Here is a 23,879-nt window from a genome sequence, read left to right as displayed (position 1 = left end):
AGAAAACCCTAATGAAATCAAGTCTAGAAATATCATTATTCTTATTTTACAGAGAGGAAGTCAGCAGAGGCAAGTTGAGCAATCTTCTCAAAGCCAGTGAGCTACTGTCAGAAAGAGTGTTCTTAATCAGTAACAATAAAAATGTGAGCTCCAGGGCTTGTTCACAAGAAATTTCTTAGAGAATTGAGGCCAAAAAAGAACTTGACACAAGCAGTTACAAAAGGGGAAATACAGATATACTCCAGGGGAAAAGAAAAGCAACACACAAATTGAAGAGCAAATAACTGCCCAGCAAGGAGCTTAAAGAACATACTTGTTGCAAGATTTATTAAACTATTTTATCTGAGGGACAGGTAATTTTAACCTACATATTGTTTGAAATAATTACTCTGATTTCACAGCAACAATGTAGAAGAGGAAAGAAAAATGAGGGGGGGGAAGCTGAAAAGAGGACTAACTGAGCAGCAAAGAGAAAAGAGAAACAGTATTGCCTGGCTCTTGTTTCCGAGTTTATCCTCGTGGCCATGCTATAGTCTGGAAAAATTCCAAGCCCTGAGAAGTGGAAACAGAACAAGTAGGTTGAAACATTAGGAATGCTTAGCAACTCCTTCGTATTTTAACCTCATCCTTACACTGCAAAAGAGAAAAATATCACAGAGAAAAAGGAACTGAATTATGATTTGATTAAATAGAATGTAAACAGTAATTTGAAAACAAAGGGCGATGCAATTTGTTGCGTAGTCACACAACATTCCTCTTGGATTTGAAATTCACCGGCAGCAGTTCCACCCCTTTTGAAAGTACAGCCTGACGTCTGGGCTGTTCAGCCTGAGCAGCTGCTGGAGCTACGAAGCCTTTTTTCATCCTCTGCCAGGATGGGAGTGATATGGCTTCCAAACCCATCTAGGATCCTGTGTTTTTCTTTTCATATTATCCTCATTCTGCTTCAACAGACTACTGCAGAAAGAGAACTGAAATTTGTCGTTGTAGTAAGTAGATTTGTTTTCTGTTTTGTTGCGGGGAATACAGGGAATTTGGTATGGCTGTCGAATCAAACAAGGTGTGCAGTTTCTTTGCCTCTTTTTAGACTTAGAAATAACTGCTGCTGCCCTTTTGCTTACTGAGTTCAAAGGTTTCACTTAAAGAAGATTAAAATGCCTCTAGTTATAAGAATTTTCATCTCCTAACCCCTAGTTATTATTTCAAGATAACTGAACAACTTAGCTTTGTGGTAGACGCATAATGCAACAGGAGTTAAGAGATCTGAGGTCTAGTTTACCTGTTCTTGCTTAATTTAGCTGACACTCTGATGCATAGTCTGAGAGCTGGTGATTATGGCCTACCTTCTCTGCGCTTAGAAGCTGAAGCTTACGATGTTACAGAAGTTATCACAAAAACAAAAGTATTTTCCATTTCAGAATAACTGAATTGGCAGAGCAGTATACTGAGAAACAGAAAAGGGCATTTTTATGTAGAGATTTGAGACACATGTTGCATTAACTGCAGTTAGGTTGAGAACAGACTGTAATCGTTTTTTTGCTGGGCCATTTGTTATTTTAAAGTAACTAGACACTACTTCAATGTCACTTTCCCCAAGTGCTCAGGTAAAAGAGAGATTAATTCAATGAAATAGTTTGGATCGTGAAGGTTGCATCATAGTCCTTTTCATTCTAATTTCTCTTTTTATCAGAGGTATACCGATAAAGAATAGTTAGTCTAAAGGGATATTTCCAATATAAAGTTGTGGGGATCGGAATTCACATTTATAAACAGGAATTTTAAGATCTTCTTCCACCTTTCTCTATTTGAGATATTATGTGCACATACAGATAACAGACAGAAGTACTGTGTCCAAAACATATCATCTAGCTCTAGATAAAGTATTTCATATCTAGTTGTCTATTGGCTGCATTGTAGATGTACCACTTGGAGAGAGGCCAGAGTGCACAGGAAAAACCAGTTCCTTCTCCTGCCGAGGCTTATTGCTCTGTCAGACACTACACAGGGCAAGGACTCAACGCTAATCCCAGTAACGTTCTGTGTATAGCAATATACCTAAATGTTGTTTCAATGACAAGAGGGAGAACTGGACACACGGATGAAATCAGGCAGTCAGCAAGCCTTGGAGAATTAACTCCTTGAAAGGAAGGAGACTTTTATTGAATTGCAGCTGTTATTGTGTTCTAACAAGCAATGGTTTTGCAGAAAAAGTTACAGGAAATGCTCACCATTATGGAGATAGAGGCTTCCTATCCAAAATCAGCTGCTTACCACAGCTATGCAGCCACCTTTCCCACCTACCAAAAAAAAAAAAAATAATAGCACTTTATTTATTTATAGGGTAGCTTATCCCAATTAATATTAAAATAATAGGTAAATTTCATTTAAACTGTCTTCCTTTTATCCCCGATACTTTCCCTCAGACTGACCAATCTGCCTAAAAAGTTACAATAGGTTTAATCTTATTATCAACATACATCTCTTTTCTCAAGGCATGGTTTCTGTGTGTTTGATTGAATTTTGCCTTCTGAACTCACTGATTGAATTTCCATGGGAACAGATTTACTAGCATAAATAAATAGGATAGGAACTGGCCCCAGAACATTTCACTGATATAATGGGATATAATGAGGGTATAGCTACAGTCAAGGTAAGTCTAAAAGGCATCTTTCTGAGATAATTCAATAGCCATTTTCCAGCTGTACTCTGTAAGTTGCTATGTTTTCACCTGAGAGTATTACTGCATTGTGAAAATGTGTCATAATGACTTTTTTAATCTTTCTTAGCAGAACTGCACAATGTAAAATACATCTGCAGGGGAGAAAAAACAGACAAATGTTCCCTTTTGCTCACTTCTAGAATTGTGCTATGCTCTGGGAAGGTGCCTTGCTCTCTCCTCATGGTTTCCATCTTTGTGCTGATTCTGTGCGTTTTGATTATCGGCCACAAGTCCTTTTGGCTGAAAAGCTCCAATTCAAGCCGATTTGTCAAAATGTTGTTTTAATTTTCTTTCTCACATGTAAACAGTAGTCTTCACCATAATTCCTGTGCACTGAATTTAAACTAGACATAAGAGAAGAAAATAGGAAATACGTAGGCCCATCGGGCACCCAAGTAGAAATGAAATACTGCTTTACTGCCTCTGTATAAAGAAATTCTGACCTGTAACTTCTGTCTCCACACAGGCACGCATTTCACCTGCCATATATACAAAGAGGTTTGGTTTCTGAGGTACTGTGATTTCATCATGTCTTTCTTCCTGTAACTCAGGATAGGAAGTGTTGACTGAGCATGTTACCTATTTGTCTAATCAAGCCAAGCCATTTGAAACCTTGACTAAACATGCTCAGTATTTCTGCATCCATGGTTTCCCTGAACTGGCAGCATGACTGGTTCCATTTCTCTCTTGTTTCTTCATTCCTACTGCTGGCTTCAAAATAAGAAATCTTTTTGTCTGAAGTTGAGTCTGTCAATAAAAATGTCTGTGAGATGCTTACTATTACTCAGAGACAGATAATTCACTGTAATTCATGGCATTTCTGAATGAAGATGTTATATGGCATGTACTACACATGCCATATTCTCAGTTCACCCTCTCCTCCACACCAGTTTTTCTCCAATATGATTTTTCACCTGACAACAATGGAAGCAAATGCTGGAAAAGTCTGAGTCATGTGGCCATTTTGATCTGAAGTGATCACCCTCACAAAGTTACAAAGAGTGAATGGGAGAACCCAGACACCAAATCAGGTTCAAGCTGTATTAGAGTTGAAGGAGAGGGTATTTGGTAACTATCCATCTATTGCTTTTGAGAACTGACTGAGGTGAAGCACTTCAGATGGAAGTGCTGAAATGAATATACCAAACAGGTGTGCCTTGCTCTTTTTGTGTACATCCTCCTTGCCCTCCCTTCCTTCTTGGTTTCTAGTGTCTTTTCACCTTTTATGATGCCTCCTTGTTCCTTTACTCTCATCCTGCCATGTTCTATGTCTTCTGAAAGGTCAGGAAGGCAATCTGTAGGCCAGGAGTAACAAATGCTGCAGCACACATATTTTTAAATTAATTTGAAGGATCAACTCTTTTTTAACAAAATCCAAACGATGAGTGTTGAGAAATACATATTGATGAGCAAAGCAAGCTTTGTAGGGATACATTTTCTTTCCCTAACAGTATCAGGTGTTCAATGAAAAATACAAACTTTCAAATACACAAGCTTTTCTTAAAGTTTTAAATTAAAAAAAAAAAGTCTCCTAAAATGTAGCTGACTATGACTGAACGAGTTAGCCTTTTAGGTTAAGCAGTTGTTCATAAGGTCATCGTTTCGTTTCCAACTGCAACTGAAGCAAAGTCTTTTTAAGAAGTAGCAAGCAAGAAGGAGGTTTGAGCACAAACAAAAATCGGTTGGCCGAGAAGCTTATTCCTTCAATTCCTAAAACCAGGGTTCTGCTCCTAGAAGTATTTGTTTCTTTCTTGCTACTTCCAACTTAGTGTTAATATCATATTCGTATGTCACTGTGCAATGAAGATGCAGAAATACAAACAAGGAACTGAACTTTTTTCTATTTTGTGTGGACTTAAAGAAGCTGTGCTGTTTTTTAGAAGAGAACACCCTCCACTGCTTCCATTTCTTAAGGTTACAAAGTGACAAAATATTTTTCTTTACATCTCCTGCTCCCACTTACATTTGAATATCTTTTCATCTTTATCTCTTTGCCCTCTCACCTCTGTTCAGGTAAAATGCTACTCTGTTCTGGCTTATTGAAAGTTTTTAGGGGTTGACTGTTGTGACAGCGAACTATACACTGAGGGTTACGTTGCACATTAAGTATAAAGCACCATAAACCAGTGTTTAAAATCTAAAACATTTTCAGTATTTTTTCACTAATAAAAAGGGCATATTTATTGGCCAAGTGTTGATCCATTGCTACATATTGCCTAAAAAAATAGTCATTTAATCATGTCAGTCAGTTTGAGCAACTGTCAGTTACTCATAAAAATGCTTTTCTGTGAAGCTGGATAATTTAACAAGAAAGTATGCAGCTACATTGTAATTGGGAATTTAACCTTCATTCTTTACAGAGGCATCGGCTTGTCCAGAAAACTTAATGAATCCTACCTGACACCTATGTATGTCAGCATGTCAAAACACCAAGGAAATAAGCGGTGACACAAAAGTCCTCCTCACTCATTTTTCTTGCACGCAACTGAATCAATCACCAGACAATGTAGCTCTTTACCTATTCTCCTGTTCACTAGAGGTGCACTGAGAAATTATTATAAAGAACCAACTGAGATTCCAGATTAGTAAGAAAAGACATGTACAGAATTAAAAATTGCATAGAGAAGCAAAAATAAAATATTTAAGAAAGATTTTATGGACTATTTTGCTGTACTCGAACTCAGAAAAAAAAAGGTGGATTTTTTTTTTCCTTGAAACTGCAATTTCATGTTGATCAACATGTTGATGATGGAGGAAAAACCTCCTTGATTTGCTGAAAAATATTCATTTCAAGTTGGCCACATCTTCAGTGAAATTCAACTAGCAAAGCAAAAAAATAATAAGCAGTTATCTACATGGTTCTAATGGTAACACCTACTCTAGCAAACCTTGCTGTCTAGTGTAGAAAACAAACAGAGGGAGAAATCTAATTATATTTGCTTTTAAAGGATAATATTTTCCACCTCCGAAGTACCTGTTCTAGCACAAGTTTGTGCACATTAGTGCAGAAGGCTGATGAAAAGGGTGTGTGTTGTAATTAAAACATTAAGCCACATGGCTTGTGTCTACTTTGAAAAATATAAACATAAATCACCTCCCAGTGGGAGTGGCAAACTAACTAGTGTGTACAAACCTCTCTGATGTTTGGGCAAGAATGATGTGGCTTAATGACGCAATGAAGAGTGTTAATTATAATCAAGCTATATACCAGTGAGGTATTACGGAATAAATGTCATTTTATGAACAAATATACCATGCTTCCACACTGTCATTTTATTCTGCAAAGTCAGGAATGACGTTGGTTATGTGAACATTGATACAAGCAAAGGTAACTTTTGCAACAGTTTGGCTCAGCATCCTTGAAGATTGTCTGGAGCCCTGTGAATTTGTATTCCAGCATTTCCTTTCATGTGATACTTTTGTGGACTTCATTTTTCTAAGCCCACACATGTCATATTTAGGGAGGGTAATTCAGAGTTTTTCAGAACTATTTAATCTAGGGTTGGCACTTTCTTTGTATGCTGGAATAAAAATAGAAAAAGGCTCATTTAAGGTTTCTGATGTAAAAATCATATGATTGAAAGTATCACACTAATATTCACCATGCTGGAGTGTCCAGGATAGGGAAGCGACAAAACTCTTTGCTCTCACTGAATTTAACAGAAAAAAAAAAATCCTACAGACTTTCAAAAATATTTTCATACATGTATGTAAAAATATTAATAAATATTAAGGAAGCTAACAGTGTAAATGTTTATACTTTTTCATCTTTATATTTTAGGAAGATTGAGAAATCAAATATAAGATCCATGTGTACATGGAATTGCTTTTAAAGATACTGCTATGAAAAAAGCAGTTACCAAAAGTTTCAAGCGTCTAAGCCAAAGTAATTAAATCCTCATATAAGCACATCAGTAACTGGTTTAATATTCAGAGGTGCTGAGTGTCCAAAATTCAGTCAGATTTCTTGTCTAGGTGCCTAACTATGTATGTAATCTCAGCATTAACATCTCGGCTGATTAATTCTGTGTTCTAGGTGGAAGAATCATCAGGCTCATGCCCACTAAATTCCTATATAATTATACCTATTCTTGTGTGTAAAGAATGTACTCCAATCCTACTTGACTAGGTTTCTGCAGACTCTCCAATATTTTCATTCGAAAAATGTCAGTGGAAGTATAATGTATGCTTGACTTCTAGCTGGGTAAGAAAGGAATGTTAACAGTAATTAACTCGATTTTTTACTGGTAATTTTGTGAGGTTTTCCGACATGGTGACCGAACACCAATTGTAAACTTTCCAACTGATCTACACAAAGAAAGTGAATGGCCCCAGGGATTTGGACAACTTACCAAGGTATGTTGACTTTCTTAGAAGCACTTATATATGCTACTAAAATAGGAAGTGGGCAGATTTTTTTACGAGTGCCTCAGAAACATTAGCAAATCCCAAGTACTGATATATGGTATTAGCAATACCCCGTAATTCATAAACATTTTTGCAACATTATTCATCCAACTACTGTTAAATTGAAATCTTGTTCATCATAGCTTTGTAACTACCTTCCTAAAAGCAAAAACCTTCTGGCAGTGTGTCTGCATTCAAATAAATGGCAAGTTGAAGCATTGTCTATACTCCTAACATTGATGAAGTTCTAATGACCATTAAGCACTGGGCCCTGTGACAGGGTAAAGGAATGACACCTGCCCACCAGGTCAAGTTTTGAGTTCACACCCCATCATTTGACTGGCAACCACTTACTGACAAAACAAGGGAAGTCTTGCAGGAGAAGGCTGCTTCTGGGGACAATGTGTCTTCTAATAAGGCTGCTCTCAGCCCAGAGTTTCACTAGGATGCACTGAACCTACTTCTTGCTCTGGCATTTCAATATCAAGCCTTAGCTCTTTAACTGTGTTTGACATACGAAATTCTGGAGCAAAGAGAGGCCAATGCATTTCCTAATAATCCTTCATCATGATGCAGTTCAGGATTTAGTGTTTGAAGTGAGGCTTGAAAGATCTGTAAAATTCAGACACTCAGACAACACATTACTATCCCCAGGTACATAGCTTATGTTGTAAGAAGAAAAAAAGTTTCTGCTTTGACACAGATTTTTTTGAGAGCTTTTTGCTATTTTATTATCTCTTTAGCAGCAGGAGTAAGAATGTACTTCTCTGACAGCTAAAAGTTAAAAAGTTCAGCTCAGGTTTGGAAATTAGTAACAGAATCGACAGTGTGCAATCTAAGACAACTGCAGATGAACCAAGGCAAAGATGGAAGAACGTTACTTAAGGCATGAAATGCAAGCCACAAATTTATCAGGTTGATCGAACAGCAGAGCAATGACAATAATAAATACTAGGTTATCAATCATCCTTTCTCAGCTGTCATTAACTGACATACTCTTTGCAATGTTGATTATGTATAACTCCAGGAGTGTCTACAGAGCTACAGCACTGTGGAAACAGTATTTGTATAGGATCAGGTGCATGGCCTTTCCTGTAGCAGATGTTGGAGTCTTAGCATTTCAGAACGTATCTTTTTTTTCATAGATATAAATATTTCTGTTAAAAATTCTAGATCACCTACAACATATACAGTACATTATACAAATGGTTCATGATCACTTAAAAACTGATTGCTGAAGACAAAAAAGAAAACAGAAAAGAAACTTCTACATTAAGATTTTCCAGTCACCTTAAACTAATAGTCATCTGTATGCTTGCCTTGCAGACTGGAATGCAGCAGCTATTTGAACTTGGACAGTATGTGAGGAAAAGATATTCCAACTTTTTGAACAGCACATACAACAGGCAAGAGGTATATAGCAGAACTGTCTGGAGGACATTTCTCTGGCATAGCGGAACTATGGACTTGTGCTAGATAAAAACACATCATCATATTCACTTCATTAATGGAAAAACTAAGGTAATAGAAGAACATTTTTGTAAATCAGGCTTTTATGTCAAGGTAAAAACATAGACTGAAGTCTAACTTTCAGCTCCTACATTCAGTTCGGGTCTTCCACTGCCCAGTCTTCCAGGACTGAAAAGCTCCACACCACCAAACGAATTGGGAATTTATACATAGTGACCCAATGTTCTATCCTGTCGAAAGGTGAATGCATATCCAGCCATGTGATGGGCCATGTTCACATACTTCATCCTGTAAAAGAGAGGTCTAACAGTTGTTTGGATGTGCTTGTTATATGGTACAGATCCATTGTGGGGAAGGTACCACTACCATTTTGGTCACTACATGAGGGATGCTTTGATGGGAAGGTGTAAAAGACTATAGCTTTGCCATGCTTCCAAGAGAGGTTTATGGTTCTAAGTGCCTTCATTCCTGAGGTATAGCAGATGGATCACAGAATCATAGAATCAGAATCATTTAGGTGGGAAAAGGCCTTTAAGATTGAGTCCAACCGTAAACCTAACACTGCCAAGTCCACCACTACACCATGTCCCTAAGCACCACATCTACACGTATCAATGTTCCTCTGAATCTCAGAAGATGGAGAGCTTCTTTCTTTTAAATCTTGCTTTCTTATTCTTCTTAGTTCTGTCTGAGGGTTAGATTCCAAATTGAAAGATGCTTTGGCAATTCCATTTATGCAAATGAAGTAGGGCCCTGGAAAGCTGAGTTATGGTTTCACTGTTTTGACTTTATGCAAAAAACATAAAACTGAAAACGAGAAGCCAGGATTGATGAGTTGGATAAAATTTCCTTATTATTTGTATCGTTTCCATTTTATTTTTAACTCTTTGTCATTCTATCTTCAGTTTTACATCCAGAGTACAGATTATGATCGCACCATTATGAGTGCCCAGTCGTACCTTTCTGGCCTCTTTCCACCGACTAGCAGTCAAATTTGGAACCCTGAGCTTCTCTGGCAACCCATTCCAGTTCATATTTTGCAAAAATCAACAGACCGGGTGAGTACTGGCTGGACACTTCCTATAACACCTTAAACTTTCCCAGAAGCAAAAAACAGAAAAAAGGGGGGGAAAAGCTGAAAAATATTTTCTATTCTTTTTGAGTTCAATCTAATAGAAAACATCAACTGCAGCTACTGGCTGACAAGCATGTCATAGGTCAACTGTAATAGCTGCATGAAAATCCTCCTATAGTTGCAGAATACCTGAATTGTAGTCCACACTACCATTTTCTTCAAGGTACAGCTCTAACATTTCTCTTGGCAAGGACACTTTTGGACAGTATTAAAGGGAAGTTGCCCTAAACCTTTATAGAGAACAAGTGCTTCTCTAAGCACAAATCAGCTAGACAGACCTCCCCTCCTTGGCAAGTTTGTTCCATAGTTTATTCAAGGAATGGAATTTTCACCAGCCACTATAATGACCTCTCAATTACTACTTTCCTATTCTGGTAGCACTTAGGCACCCTAATTACAGACAAGGGCCCTTTTATGCTCAGTGCTATACAAACATTTAATGAAACCCTAGCACTTGCCTTGCGGTTCATAATAAGAGCAGACCTACGTGAATAATAGGTCTTGTAGAAGTTTTACTATATGTAGCTCTCTCTGGCTGACTCAGGTTTACATTTTAATTTCACTGGCTCCTGTGACAAGAACTGTGTAAGGAACAGTGTGTTGAACAAGGACAAAAAGTTATTGAGTGTAATGACAGAAAGGCTAATTGTCTTCCGCCTTTGAGGACAGAAGTTGACTTTAAGGAAATGTATACAAAAACCCTATTAAATAACTGCCTGTCCAGTCACCAACATCAGAGGATGGACTCTGTCATTAGGGGATGGCTGCACCTGCCTCCCATTGGCATTCCTCCATTCTTGGAAGCCATGCTTGAAAGCAGGTACAGAGAGAAAGGGTTTCCACAAACTGGATTAGGCACAATGTGCTTCAGCTTGAAACTTGACTCTGTCCCTCAACAGAAAAGAATGCTGTCACTGTTATTTAAATGTGGGTCACTAGGGGAAGTTCTTTCACCAGAAGACTGAAAAAGCATCAAAACGGTCAGAGCTTTGGCCAAATAAAACCTCAAAGCCCTTAGGGGAATCACAGTGCAGTGCAATGACCTGTTTGGAGAAGGCAAGCTCATTTGTAGGAATCTCTAGAACCTCATCACTTCTGCAGCTGCTTCAGGAGTGGGTATTGATGTTTCACTGAAACACACCTCTGCGGCAACTCAAAATTCCTGTTAAATATGCAAAACACCTGGAAAAAACATTGTTCCCTTGTTAAACCAAGCAGATGTTTGAGGGTATTTTCAAGCCCTAAGCAACGCAAAGTGGGAAATTGAGGCCAAGTACAGTCCTGTAAAAAAACCTAATCACAGTTTGTTTTTCAGCCACTGAGATCCTTCAAGACCGGACAGGCAACAGTACTGAGCACTGCTTAATGAGGCCAAAGGGAGTGGCTTAATTAATAACACCTAGAGGGGGATAATTAAGCCATACAGCAAGAGAAACATTTGTTATTGTGTAATTAAACAACATTCCCCAGTTTCATATTGCAGCTTTGAGCCTTCACCCTCCAGTGTGCTGCTGTTACAGAAAAAACGCACCTTTGGAAATCTGTCCAAGTAAAAGTGTGCTAGTGTCAGTTGGTGGCTGCTGCAAGCTTCACGTTGATAAATCAAAGAGAAGAGATGCACTGGAAGTGCAGTCTGCGAATGTTCACCCCAAGACAGAGTAGACCTCTTTGCACATACGTAAGCCATAGATATTGAAATTAATGTCTCCAGTGTATATTAAATCAGTTCCTTGACATGATTTGTATGGATATAGGATAATATTAGTGCTGGGTCAAAAGTGCTCTAGTGATGTGACATAAAGTGCTGAACCAGCACAAGCTTATTTTGTTCATCATAACTTTTTACTGACACTTTATGCTGGATCAGGTATCATCTGTCCTTCTGCAATTAGCATAAAGCGTATTTGCCAGAGCACAGAGTATGATGGACACATATGTATTTACACATGGCTCAGATCAAATAGGTACTATCAGGTGACCTCATAATGCATACATGTGGAGTTATTAAAAGTGAACCATACCCCTAAACAAGAACAGAGCCATTAGGCTCATAGCTTTTTGATATTTCTGGAGCACAATTTATTTGTCACTCTTGTTTCGAGTTCTGTCCATTAAGTGGTACTTAAAATGCTTACCATAATACACTGCTTACCTCCAAAGAGGTGAGAGCAGGATGTGTAGATGCAGAAGCAATTCAGATTCCAGTACCACGTGGAGTCAAGATGCATCTGGGGGGATTCAGAAATTAAGAGGGAAATGGTAGCTTTTTAAAATTTCTGATCATGGACCCTGATCCATTTCTCAAAGCAATCCCTGACAGACATGCATAATTTCTTTTTGCCAAAATCACTTAAACTGAGGGAAATCAAGCTACCATAGCCACAAGTAGCCACTGAAAAGTCAAGTTACCACAGTCCATTGCTTATGTTAACTGAATTCATGAACAAGGTAACCAAACAAACCATTATGGATGGAGTAGCTGTGGCACAGCCATGAATCTATCTAACAAATATTACATCAGCAATCTCAGCAATAGAAAAACTAGAGGTGTGTTGATTAATTCTAGAAATATTCTAAGTTTTACTGCTCTTGTTTCAGAGGCTGCATTTTCCTCTGCCTGACTGTCCCCGTTTTGATGAACTTCAGAATGAAACACAAACATCTAGTGAACTTCAAAATAGAATACAACCATACATGGTAAGACAAAATAAAAAGGAAACAAAATCTAAGAAGGAGAGTAACTAAGATGTAGAAGTTATGGAATTGCCTTGTTTCCTTTTGCTGAAATGCAAAAATAAATGAAAAAAAAAAAAATCCTGAGGACTCTCTTAAAATCAGAAATTTAGGCCAATATGATCAAAAAGTATGTTTGATATGCTTTTGCATTTCTCATACTTTTGTATATTAATCTTTTAAAATGTGAATTTAACATTAATTTTCTGAGACTATTTAGAGCTGCATGTAATTAAAGTTCCATGATCTGAGGGGAGACTAAATTTCTGGATGCAGCAATTTCCGGTTTTACAGCGTAGCACAAAACCAATTCTAAAAAATCTGATAAATCTGAAACTTGCGAAGGTTTATGCCTTCCTGCTGTGACTTTCTGAAGGTGACACTACAACAGAGAACTAAAGCAAGCCCAACCAGGTGAACACTCTGACTTACGTAAATTTCTCCGAGATGCATTTTGGAATCATCACAGGACATGCTTCTGTTTTGGCCATGACACAAATCTTCACAGTCAGAGATTCAAAATTTCCCACTCCAGTGCTGCAGCAGGATGTAGGTACATGGATGGTATACCTGCCGCAAGCAACCATGTTCTTGTGGATAATAATTGCTCTAGATAGTGGTTACTGCTGCTCTCTTTTTTGCCTACCATGCACTTTGTAACAGCTCTACTGCACAAATAAAGCAGGGGTTTTGTGTTCCTCATACCCTGACTGCACCTGTACACATTCTCTCAAACTGACTTCAGGCTTACTGCTTGGGCTAAACCCAACATTTTCCTTTTTTGGTTTATTTCTAACTTTCTGCTAACTCAGCTACTCTCGTCAGCCTCACTCACCTGCAAGGTGAATTATGACTTCATAGCTATCCTCTCTCTCAGCTACTAGTATGAAACAGATAACATGGGAATAAGGGATAATAAGGAGTCCCTTTATTCTTCTGTGGTAGCACATAGCAAGAATCCCTATGGGAATTGTTGTGGAACTATTACTTAGATATTCAGCTCCCCTTCAATGGCAGAAGGAAAACCTAGTTTCCTTTACAATTTCTTTTTGCCTCATCCTGAATATTTACCTCAGCTCTCTTTAATTTTCTATTTTCTCCTCATCTTTTTTCTCATGTTCCTTTTCCCTTAGTGCCTTCCTCTTCCTTATATCTGAAGGCTTGAGGTGACTGAGGTAGCCTCCTGGCGCAGTTAGAAGAGGGAGAGAAGAGTGCAGCAGAGAGAGCACCAGACTTATCCATAGCAGGGCTGAGGAAAAGCAGTGTCTGAAACAGAAATCAGTACCTTGAAATGGTTACAAAATGAAATCTGCAACCAAAATCTTCCTCTACAAAGGTGTCACCTGTGTAAAATTAAACACTACTGTGTTGCCAGGTTGGGTGCTAATGAATCTGTATACATATATGTTCCATATGTATTAAGTATTTGTCGTATACTCTTCACTTTTTTTCCCCCCAGGATTTTTTACAAACAATGGCAGTTAACACAGGACTTGAACTAAATCATCTTAAAATACTGGACAATTTCCAGCTCTGGAATACATATGATACTCTATACTGTGAGGTAATAATAAGGCAATAGAGGTCGGGAAAGAATATAACTCCTAAGCTGGGTTTCAATTAAACCATGGCAATGTGGTTTCACAGGAATGAGTTGCTTTCTCTCCTGGATTTGCTTTTTTTTTTTTTTTTTTCCAATTTGAATCTAAGTTCTAATTTAGTGCATTTGTAAAAGATAACCCAAAACCATGGTTTACAACTTGGGAAACTGTTGTTTCCATTTGATGTTTTATCCTGAAGCACTGGTAGTGAAATCCATTCCCTTTATTCCCTCATTTTCCTTCCCAATATGCTGCTATAGAATTATTTGAGCATGCTGCCTAGGACATATTTATGATTTTTAACAGGAAAATGAAATTATTTGCTTTAACCTATCAACAGGTAATCATCAAAATACTTAGATGTTGAAAATGAGAAGTAAGATTATGATCTATCAGTTAGAAAATTAGGAGATGATGATTGCTACCCATGAATAAATGGGTAAATTTATTTTTACATATTATTAATTATTACACTTGTCTGTAAATGGCCAGCGATGGAACCGGTATCTGGACAACTGTATGGAAAAGGCAGGAAAAGTTGGAGCTAGGTTATACCCTGAAGACCCAGAGGAAAGGAAGAGGATAAGACGTATGTCTGCAATCTTTCACACTAGCAAAACCAAAAACATGTATCGCTATAGCAAGAACACATTATACCTACAAGGGATCCCCTTCACACAGGTGTTTCCCCTCTTCCCATTCACCCACTTCAGGTTGATCCCCATTCCCACAAAGGGTATTTCAGGGTGTGCTGATGAGTGAAACCACACTGGGCAAAGAATTGCAGGACAGCCTCAGAGAGGCTAAATGTAGTAGTGTGAGGCTGGGCAATAGGACGATGGAAACCAGTAGAAGAAAAAAAAAATAATTTGTTTTCCTTTGTCACTAGGGTATTCACAATTATACTCTCCCTGTATGGGCCACCAAAGATGTAATCGACAAGATGGAAAAATTGGCAGAATTATCCTTATTATCGCTATTTGGGCTTTATAAAACAGAAGAGAAATCACGACTACAAGGAGGTAAATCAAAAAATGCATAGCTCTCAGAAAGGAGGAGACAATGCTTATGATAACATGCAACATCCTGTCACCTTATTCATGCAAAGTTATTGATGCAGAACCTTGATTTGTAACTGTGGACACTGGATGCCATATTAAGCATGAAAATATGTGCTGAACGCTGGCATTTGCATGGATGAGATATTGAAACAAGGTGTAAATATTAATGTCTTCAGTTATCCCACATTTTTTAAGGGATTAGGATTTTAAGAAAGATTATAGAAATCCAAGGGATAAAATCAAGCCCTTATGGGTATGATCATTACTTGTCTGATATTAGGTTAGATTAAGTTTAAGTTCTGTTTCTCCAACGTTTATTCTAATTGTTTCTTGACCTTTGTTTTTCCCTTTGATGTACTGGTTACATACTGTGCCAAAACCTTGGCAACACACTGGTGGCTCTCTGGGAGACTGATACAAAGCTGCTCCAAAACAGTCCAATCAGAATAGAAGATGAGAGATTCAAGTTATGTCTATACTGCAAGAACTGGGACGAGTGCTTAGCTCCAAAATTGGGGCACGTAGGCTATGCACATTCTGACACTACTTCAGGACACAACCCAGGCATTTATCATATCGTTCCCAGGTGTCCATGAGCAGGAAACTCAAACAAGTGAGCTTGAATATCTGCAGGCTGGACCGTTTGGGGCTAGGCTTTGTAATGCACCTACCCTGCAGTCTAGACCTAGGTAAAGAATTATTAGCAGACTCATCATCTAGGCATATATATCACTGGATCAAGCCATATAGTAATTACAGGCTCAGACCTGCGTTAAAGCCCACTATCTGGTAGCTGGCTGTATCATGTGGTCAGGACTTTTTTTCTAGTGTTCACAGGCACACCAGTTATGCCCTTTCCCTAGAACGGTATAAATTGGGCTACAGGGAATTTCTGCTGCCCTTATCCCCTTGGCTTTAGAATATCTTTGGTCTGGATGAAGGAGTACAAAAGAGCTTTGGAAAAATGAAGAATTGATACTGTGTGACTTGTTGGAAGTAAACAGTTCAAAATATTTCTTCAGCTTCTGAAGAGGAAGAGGCTAGCACAGCTGTCATTATTGCAACACTCCAAACAGACAAAAAATGACGGAGAGGAGGTCTCAGCATAACAAAACTGGAAGTGTCATTAGTCCCAGTTCTCAGGGTAGTTCTAGATGACTTCCTGTAAATCCTGTCACTTCACTTGACCTGGATGATGAATGATATATTTCACCTCTGTATTATCTTCTCACTAGTTATGAACTTGTAGTGAGCTAAAAAATGAGTATGAGGCCTGAGTAGATGTCTTCTATTTGATACTCAAAATCTTTTGCCTTTTTGATTTCTATGCAAATGTTATATCTTCATTTTCCTCTTCCTTGTTCCTATCTTTTTAAGGTGTCCTTGTGAATATTATTTTAAATAGTATTAAACAAGCTGCCAATTCTTCAAAACAAAGAAAAATGGAGGTCTACTCTGCAGTGAGTATTTTCATCTTTCATAAATCTTACTATGATTTTACCAGTAAAAGTCCCTTAAAGAGAATAATCAGTCTCCCTCTAAGTTAAATGAAAGAATAATATAATACAGTTCAATTCAGCTAACAAGCTGAACGCCAGTCAGTACAAGAACACAGCAGGAGCATGGATCCCACCTCAGTTTCAGTCAAACTGTACTTGGTAAAGAAAACTTTGTATTTTACCATCCATTTTTTCTGCAACTTAATGGTGCAGTTTCTGTAAGTTGCATCTTCCCTTAAGTGCTCCTAACCCAGAGATGCTGGCACATAGCAGAACTTCAGCTGCTCCTCCAAACCCTTCCTCTGCTTAGAAAGGGATGACACAACTGTGGATTCTTTTTTTTTATTTTAGAGGATGAAGAGGGCCATTTGGGTCAGACCAAGATCCACTTAGCTCATTCATTATCCTGTCTCTAACCATGGCTAACGGCAGGGAAGAATGTGACAATAATGCCAGCAGAGTGATGCTTCCCCTGATACAACCTTCCAGCAATCTGTGGCTTAGGGACTTCCTGAGATAGAATCTGTGTCTGTGTGTTTAATAGCTCTTGACAGACTTTCTTCCATCAATTTATTTAATCACTTTTAAAATGTATTTATACTTTTGGCCTCTGCAACATCCTGTGGCAATGACTTGTGTGTTAAAAGAAAAAAGTACTTCCTTATTTTTTTTGAAACTTAATACTGATTTAGCTCCTTCCTAGCATTTCTATTGTGAGAAACAGGGAATAGTCATTCTTTATTCATTTTGCCTGGGTCACTCATGAATCTACTGTTTTCTGTCACACCTCTTCCATCTTTTCTTTTCCAAGACAGACTCCTACCCTATTTAATCTTTCTTAATCTTTTTTAAGGTAAATTTAAGATTTACCTTAAATCTTTCTTGCTGCCTTCTCTATGTGTTTTCTAGCCCTACTATATTCTTTTTGAAAAGGAAGAAGTGCATCCAGAATTTTCACTGCTGCTTTAATGCCCTGAGATCAAGTATACTCTTATTTTTGAAACTGATCAGTCTAAAAAGTTCCAGATCCTGAATAATAATTAAAACGTAGATGTTAGACTATAATATAAATAAGCCTAGCCAATATGTATATAAAGATGCTTACAAAATTTAGGCATCAAGGTGTTTGGACTTACTTCCTTCAGCTCCTCCTCCTGGGATACCCTTCAAGAGGAGGGATAATGGGGAGAGGAAGAGACTGCAGGTGGGTGGGTAACTGATTCCATCAAAATAGAAGCCAAACAGAGATTTTATTGTATAAGTCCAAACAGAAGGGGCAACAATTTTAAAAGTTCTGGAGTGTGTGTGGAGGTGAGGAGGATAGTCTTTGTATGCAACTATTTGTCTGGTATACTATCTAAAAAAAAGTACTTGGATCTTCACCTGAAATGCCATAGGATATACTACCTTATACTGCCTTAATCTGACTTTGGAACCAAAAACACTCCTGAAGGAAGAAGTAGCAAAATGCACTGAAAAACTAGATTTATTTCTCAGACCACATCTTGCTTTCCCCCAGTATCTCTGTCTCCAAAATATTGCTAGATGGTGTAAGACACATACTGCAGCAACTCTTTGGAAATGTCCCCTGCTGTCTGTACTAATCTGTTAACATGTTTTTCCCAATGGTGAATATACTGAATATATTTTTATGGTCAAATTTACACAGGTTTTGTTTTATCTTGATTTCCACTCCCTCTCTACTCTTGTCTCATTACTCTGGATAAATAGTAGTTGATTTAACTGACTTTCAAGGATGGATTATTTTTTTTTTCCAATAGCATGACACCACAGTTGGGGCCCTCCAGATTGCTCTCAATATTTTCAATGGAAAACTGCCACCATATGCTGCTTGCCAGTTTTTTGAACTCTACCAAGAAAGCAGTGGGCAAGTATCTTCTTATCCATGCAAGAACACGGAGTGTTTGGAATTTGGTTCCCCCTTCCCCAAAATCATTTTCCTCTCAAATATTGTGAGGAGATACAAATCTGTTTTAAACTGATAGTTCACTGAGCAGTCCACAGGCACAAAGTTATATTAAAACTAGGAAAAATTATGTTTGCGGGATGTGCATGTATCTGTGTGCTTTGAAAGATAGGAAGAAGAGGAAAACAGGCCTTACCAGCTGGAAGTAAATGGTAAAATAAATTTTCCTACTTCTTCAAATGATAGCGACAACATTTCCAAGACATCTCATAAATCCCAAGGTAAACCAGTTGGCTTAGAAGAGCCTGGTGCTGTTGCCATTCAAGGAGCCTTCAGAAGGACCTTTTGAGCTGACTGGTGATCTGTGCAGTAATGTAACCAGCTTTGGCAAAGTGGGCATTGCAGATGCCTTTCACAAAGCCTCCATTCTTGAAGAACAGGTCCTAGGATGTTAGAGCCTATTTCCAACATTCTGTCTCTAAATAGGAAACCTTGTGTTTAAGAACCTTTTTTAAAAAATCTTTTCAATGTTGTTAATCAGGCGATATAGCATTGAAATGCATTATCGGAATGACTCTTCAAAGGATCCTTACCTACTCACTCTGCCAGGATGCACCTCTTCTTGTCCACTTGAGAAGTTTGCTGAACTAGTTTCTCCTGTGATTACGGAAAATTGGTCAAAAGAATGTGGGAAGAAAGACAAAATGAAAGGTAGTGTAACAGCTCTGTATTTTCTACATAAGACATGGAGGCAGAAACTGTATCAATGGCTCCAAACTTTGTACCTTTCACACGATAGATGTCCCTTTAACAAGTGTGGACCAGCTTTACCATGGACAGGGAAAGCCGACAGAAATTAAATTTATCAGAAAATGTGAAGAGTAGACTTGCCCGCCAGTGTGAAGGCAGTGCTATTATTAGCATACTCACATAAGGAGCTACCTAAAGGCCATGGCCAAAACTAGAGCTCCGCTTGTTGAAAATGTCCGACAGAAATATGGGTGTGGGTGCTGTGCAAGGAGTCCTGTGTATGTTGGATGCATCAGACCTTCTGTAGATGCAAAGCAAAAATGGCTTGCACACACACAGTAAGATCGGTGCATCTGTATTTCTGGCATGTGTACTATGTACTGAGGATACCTTAACCTCCGCTGTACACACAGAGTGCAGCTGATCCATGCAGATACAGCAGCTGTGTGCCTGGGACTACCAACAGCTGACAACTGATAACCTCTTCCTGCCTGAATATTATTTCCAGGAGGGAAGTGAAGGGCAAGGCAACACATGCTACTTTCCAATAGTTCTGGTATTTCCCCCTTCCTGCATATATTCTGTGTTTTGCTGATCCCTGATGAAACTCCTAGTTTGCATTAAGTACACATGGTCCCTCTCGCCCTGTGAAAACCTAGGAGTAAGATTTTACCCATGCACAGGAAGCTATCTATGCATTTCCAGGATTGAAGCATGTTTTTATACTTATGTTGCATATGTCAGTAAATGCAGGCCATGTGACCTTGACAGAAATATGAACAAAATGTAACTATATTTCCATTGTACATATTTGTAATTAGACTGTTATCTCTGTATGCAAAATGATACACATTTACATCTTTCATTAACTCCCTTTTTCTTTATTGTTTTTCCTTCACAGATATTTTTATCGGATTTGACATTGCTGTTGGCTTGTTGTTCATTTTTGATCTTGTACTGCTCTACCTCCTTTATCATTATGGACGCTGCAGGCGCAGAAACAGTTACCAAGACATTTAAAGGGGAGGTAAAGAAATGAAAGAGAGAGCGGCTAGACATCAAGCAATCCTTTAAGTTGCTTATATCCATCAGTTTGCTCTGGTCAAATTAATCTCCAAAGCATATTCAGTAAACTTGAAGAGCTGAGGTATCTGCGGCCTCGCTCCTAAAAGACTAAACGTCTACAGTGAGAAATACTGTAGAAATACGTTATTGTTAAGAATTTACTTTTGTAGGAAGACGGAATTACTTCAATTTCTATCTTTAGGTTTTCCACTACTATTAATCACTCTTAAGTCAACCAGTGGGGTGAAGGGATGCTATTGCCTATGGTTTTTTTTATATTGCCTATTACCATTTAGCCCTCTGCTTCTCTCTTACCCTGCTCAATGAGTCTTTCTTGAAAGTCACAGTCTGTAATATTTTCCTTAGTTCTTATAAATGGCTATTTTGTTGATGCACAGGAAAATGTTTTCAGTAAGCAGAAGATGCAATTACTGTGTGAAAAAGATTCATACCAGCACTTGGGCATACTGTTTCTGCATTTATTCATGCAAATCTATGCCTGAGTTCTGACCTTGGCCTTCAGCTAATAAAAGTCTGCAGCCTGCTTTTCAAAGGAGTTACACTACTACAGCTCTCATTGAAATTAGTAGAAACTGGAGGGAGCTCTGTCGCATATGCAGGCATCAAGCAAGAAGCTTAGTGCAACAGGATCTTGGTCAGTGTCCACAACTTCAGTAATATGGATAAGTAAATACATTAAAATCTATTTTCTGTTGCTACGCTGCTTTCCTATTTTTCTGAGCTCCCAGTCATGAATGATCCTTTGCCCTGCATCTTTTCTATGATGCATCTGTTCTGTGTCCTGCTTCAGGTCCTTTCTATAATCTTACTTCTTTGAGCCACTCTTACAATAATTCCTCAAACTATCACTCTGTTCATCACCTTTCATTTTAATTTACAGTAACTTCTTTAACTCCTTGGTCTGTTCAAAATCCATTATGTTAGCAGACATGCACTGAAAGTAAGAAAACAATGATTCTGCTTTTTGTATATTGGTCTCTTCTGTGCAATATATTTTGTTTAGATTGTAAGCTCCTAAGGGCAGGGAATGTGTTTCCATAATTGCTCTCTAGTATCATAAACTAGTATCATAAGCACTAATATTGCTATATAAAATACTGCTTATCGTCATATGTTTCAAGGGCTGAATCAAGATTTTTTTATCCTGCAGTCCTGCAGAGGATACTGTGAATTACATTACCATGGAGAAGCCTTTTTAAAAATCAAGACAACTATACAGACAGGTGCCAACAGCAGGTTCAGCCCAACAGATAATGAGCAATCATGTGCTCAAGCTAATGAGTCCTGTTGAGATGCAGAAGTCTAGAGAAAGCTGAGAGATGGCGCTGCTTAGCTCAGGCATAGCATCACATCAATGTGAATACACTGCTTCTGGACTGACTTGGACTCACATCTGTGGGTAGCAACTTGAAGCCCAGGAGCTTGGGTCAGCTACCACTGATCTAGAGATCAGCCCTCAATATTACAGCTATGGACACATTTAAAATGTGATGTAGTTAGATGTATTGATATTAAATAGCATAAATCAAACAGAATAGCAAAGGCTTGTGGGAATATAGCACTTTCCAAACATCATTGCATTTTCTTGTAGTAACTTCAGCTACTGAGGTGTCCACCTTTTGAAGCAGTATTTCCCACTCAGTACCTTTTGAAGCAGTATTTCCCACTCAGTAAAACGCTTTCACTAGTATCCCTGACATTCCCATTTTATCTATTTTAGGAAATATCATAATCAAGTGATGGACTTGATTCTTACATGGTAAGGATGTTTTATTGTAGAACAATTTGGGGTAAAGCTGTCGAAAAGATGAAAGGCTATCCTTAAATCAGATGTTTTGCACATACAAGCTTCAGATTGTAACTAGTAGTTCTGATCCTTGGTGCAAAAACTTAAAGGAATGTCTATATTGCACTCAGAAGTGTTACAGCAGCTCTAGGAAACAAGCCTGAGCTGTCTTGGTTACTATTAGCAGTGTACTCACAGTGGGGAAAAGCTCAGGACAAACTGCAAAACCGATCCTGGCTCCTGAATATATATATACTCAGTGATTACCTGATGCTGAGCTTTGTATTACCATGGCCACAGTGCTGCTGGTACTCACTTGAGGACAGACTGAGTATGCCTTTTATTAGAGGCAGTCAGATGCTTGACAAATGAAGATGTATCGTTGACTGATAATGTGCAGTAGGAACTGGTTTTGAGATATTAGAAAGTCAGTCAGTTGCACTCCACAAGAAGCAGAATGGGGCATGTTTTTTCCAAGATTGCTTCTTATAAAAAGAAGTACATCCAGAGAGAAAGTAAAACGTGATGTGTCTGAGACATCTTTTGTGGTTCATGCTACTGAAGCCTAAGCTGTTCCAGAGAATTTCAGGAGATGAGGCAATTTTAGCTATGGCAGGAGCTGTCATGAAGTAATTTTATTGTAGGAACACCTTTTTGTTAACAGATAGTCATACTTGAAAATGTCCATGCACTTTTAGAAAGGATCCAGTGAACACAAGTTACACAGACTGTAATAGATAGGTTGAGATGATGTAACTTCAGAATTAGCTAAGGTACAATAAAGATGTAATACATTAGTAATGTAGGCCCTGAATCTCACTTATAGTATAGATGCTTTGTCTTGCTGTGATTAAATCAAGTATAATTTCTCCAGCGGAGTAAAAGGTGGTAAGTGTCATACAAGTTTGTGGCTTTTTTGATTTTTCAGCCATATTTACAATTTGCTTAGTATAATCTGCAGACTGTTTGTGATTAGAATATATCTTGTCTCCAAGCAACTTGTAGCACTGCAATAAAGTATATTAAAGAAACAATTCAACATTTGCAATTGTATTTGAGCGAAAAATAATGGAGCTTTCAGTATGCTTAGAATTGCCAAACAAAAGTGAATGTTCAGATTTGCTCCTTCTGTAAGAACAGATTTTTAAAGCACTGATGCTTTGACATGAATAATGCTAATGTTGATGACATCAAGCCCTTCCATTTGCCCTCTAGCAATGACATCATCTGCCTCTACAATAATTACGGTAGCAACTAGCAGCTCTGCAGCAGGGTTTTCTGGTGCATATGGTAGACAGCAGTGCATACACAGCACTTTCCAGCTCAGTCAGCAACAAGCTCCTCTGACTGAATTGATTTCTTTCTGGAACTTGTTTAGTCACAGCCCTGAATATTGCACACACTGGGTCAGCACAGCATAGCTGTCTGACTTCCAGAGTAACACCGGCTCAGTCTGGAGCACTCATGTTCATTTGTACCTGTAATCCAGGGACATTTGATCCAAATGACATTATTTCTTCTCACTTAAGTACATTTTCGTAGGTGTGGTAAGATACAGAAAACAGAATAACAAATACACTGCATTGAAAAAAAAATATAAATCTGTTCAGTCCAAAGAATATTGAGTTTGGATTAAACCCCAAAAGACAAAGGTTATGTTTCTAAATTTTTCTCCACAAACAAAAAAGGCTAAAAATTCTGCTGT

The 23,879-nt window shown here is 38.2% G+C and overlaps 1 protein-coding gene across 1 annotated transcript; it reads left to right on the top strand.

The window, feature by feature from the left end:
• The first annotated feature begins 851 nt into the window (after positions 1 to 851).
• On the top strand, positions 852 to 23,208 carry LOC143156884 (prostatic acid phosphatase-like). The gene is made up of 11 exons (XM_076331061.1): positions 852 to 989; positions 6,980 to 7,075; positions 8,453 to 8,539; positions 9,502 to 9,654; positions 12,330 to 12,428; positions 13,924 to 14,028; positions 14,955 to 15,087; positions 16,504 to 16,586; positions 18,407 to 18,513; positions 19,094 to 19,263; positions 20,204 to 23,208. Exons 1-11 carry the CDS (start codon positions 876 to 878, stop codon positions 20,320 to 20,322), a joined length of 1,266 nt encoding a protein of 421 aa, XP_076187176.1. The 5' UTR covers positions 852 to 875; the 3' UTR covers positions 20,323 to 23,208.
• The last annotated feature ends 671 nt before the right edge of the window (positions 23,209 to 23,879 follow it).

This window comes from Aptenodytes patagonicus, chromosome 2 (genome assembly GCF_965638725.1).
Source record: "Aptenodytes patagonicus chromosome 2, bAptPat1.pri.cur, whole genome shotgun sequence".
Classification (NCBI taxonomy): domain Eukaryota; kingdom Metazoa; phylum Chordata; class Aves; order Sphenisciformes; family Spheniscidae; genus Aptenodytes; species Aptenodytes patagonicus.
This window is presented reverse-complemented; position numbering and strand designations above follow the sequence as displayed.

Excerpts from the sequence above, each read along its gene's own strand:
- LOC143156884 (XM_076331061.1), top strand. The coding sequence starts at position 876 with ATGGGAGTGATATGGCTTCCAAACCCATCTAGGATCCTGTGTTTTTCT. Across the intron at positions 990-6,979 it reads AACTGAAATTTGTCGTTGTA|GTTTTCCGACATGGTGACCG; the intron begins GTAAGTAGATTT and ends TAATTTTGTGAG. Across the intron at positions 18,514-19,093 it reads CTCTACCAAGAAAGCAGTGG|GCGATATAGCATTGAAATGC; the intron begins GCAAGTATCTTC and ends GTTGTTAATCAG.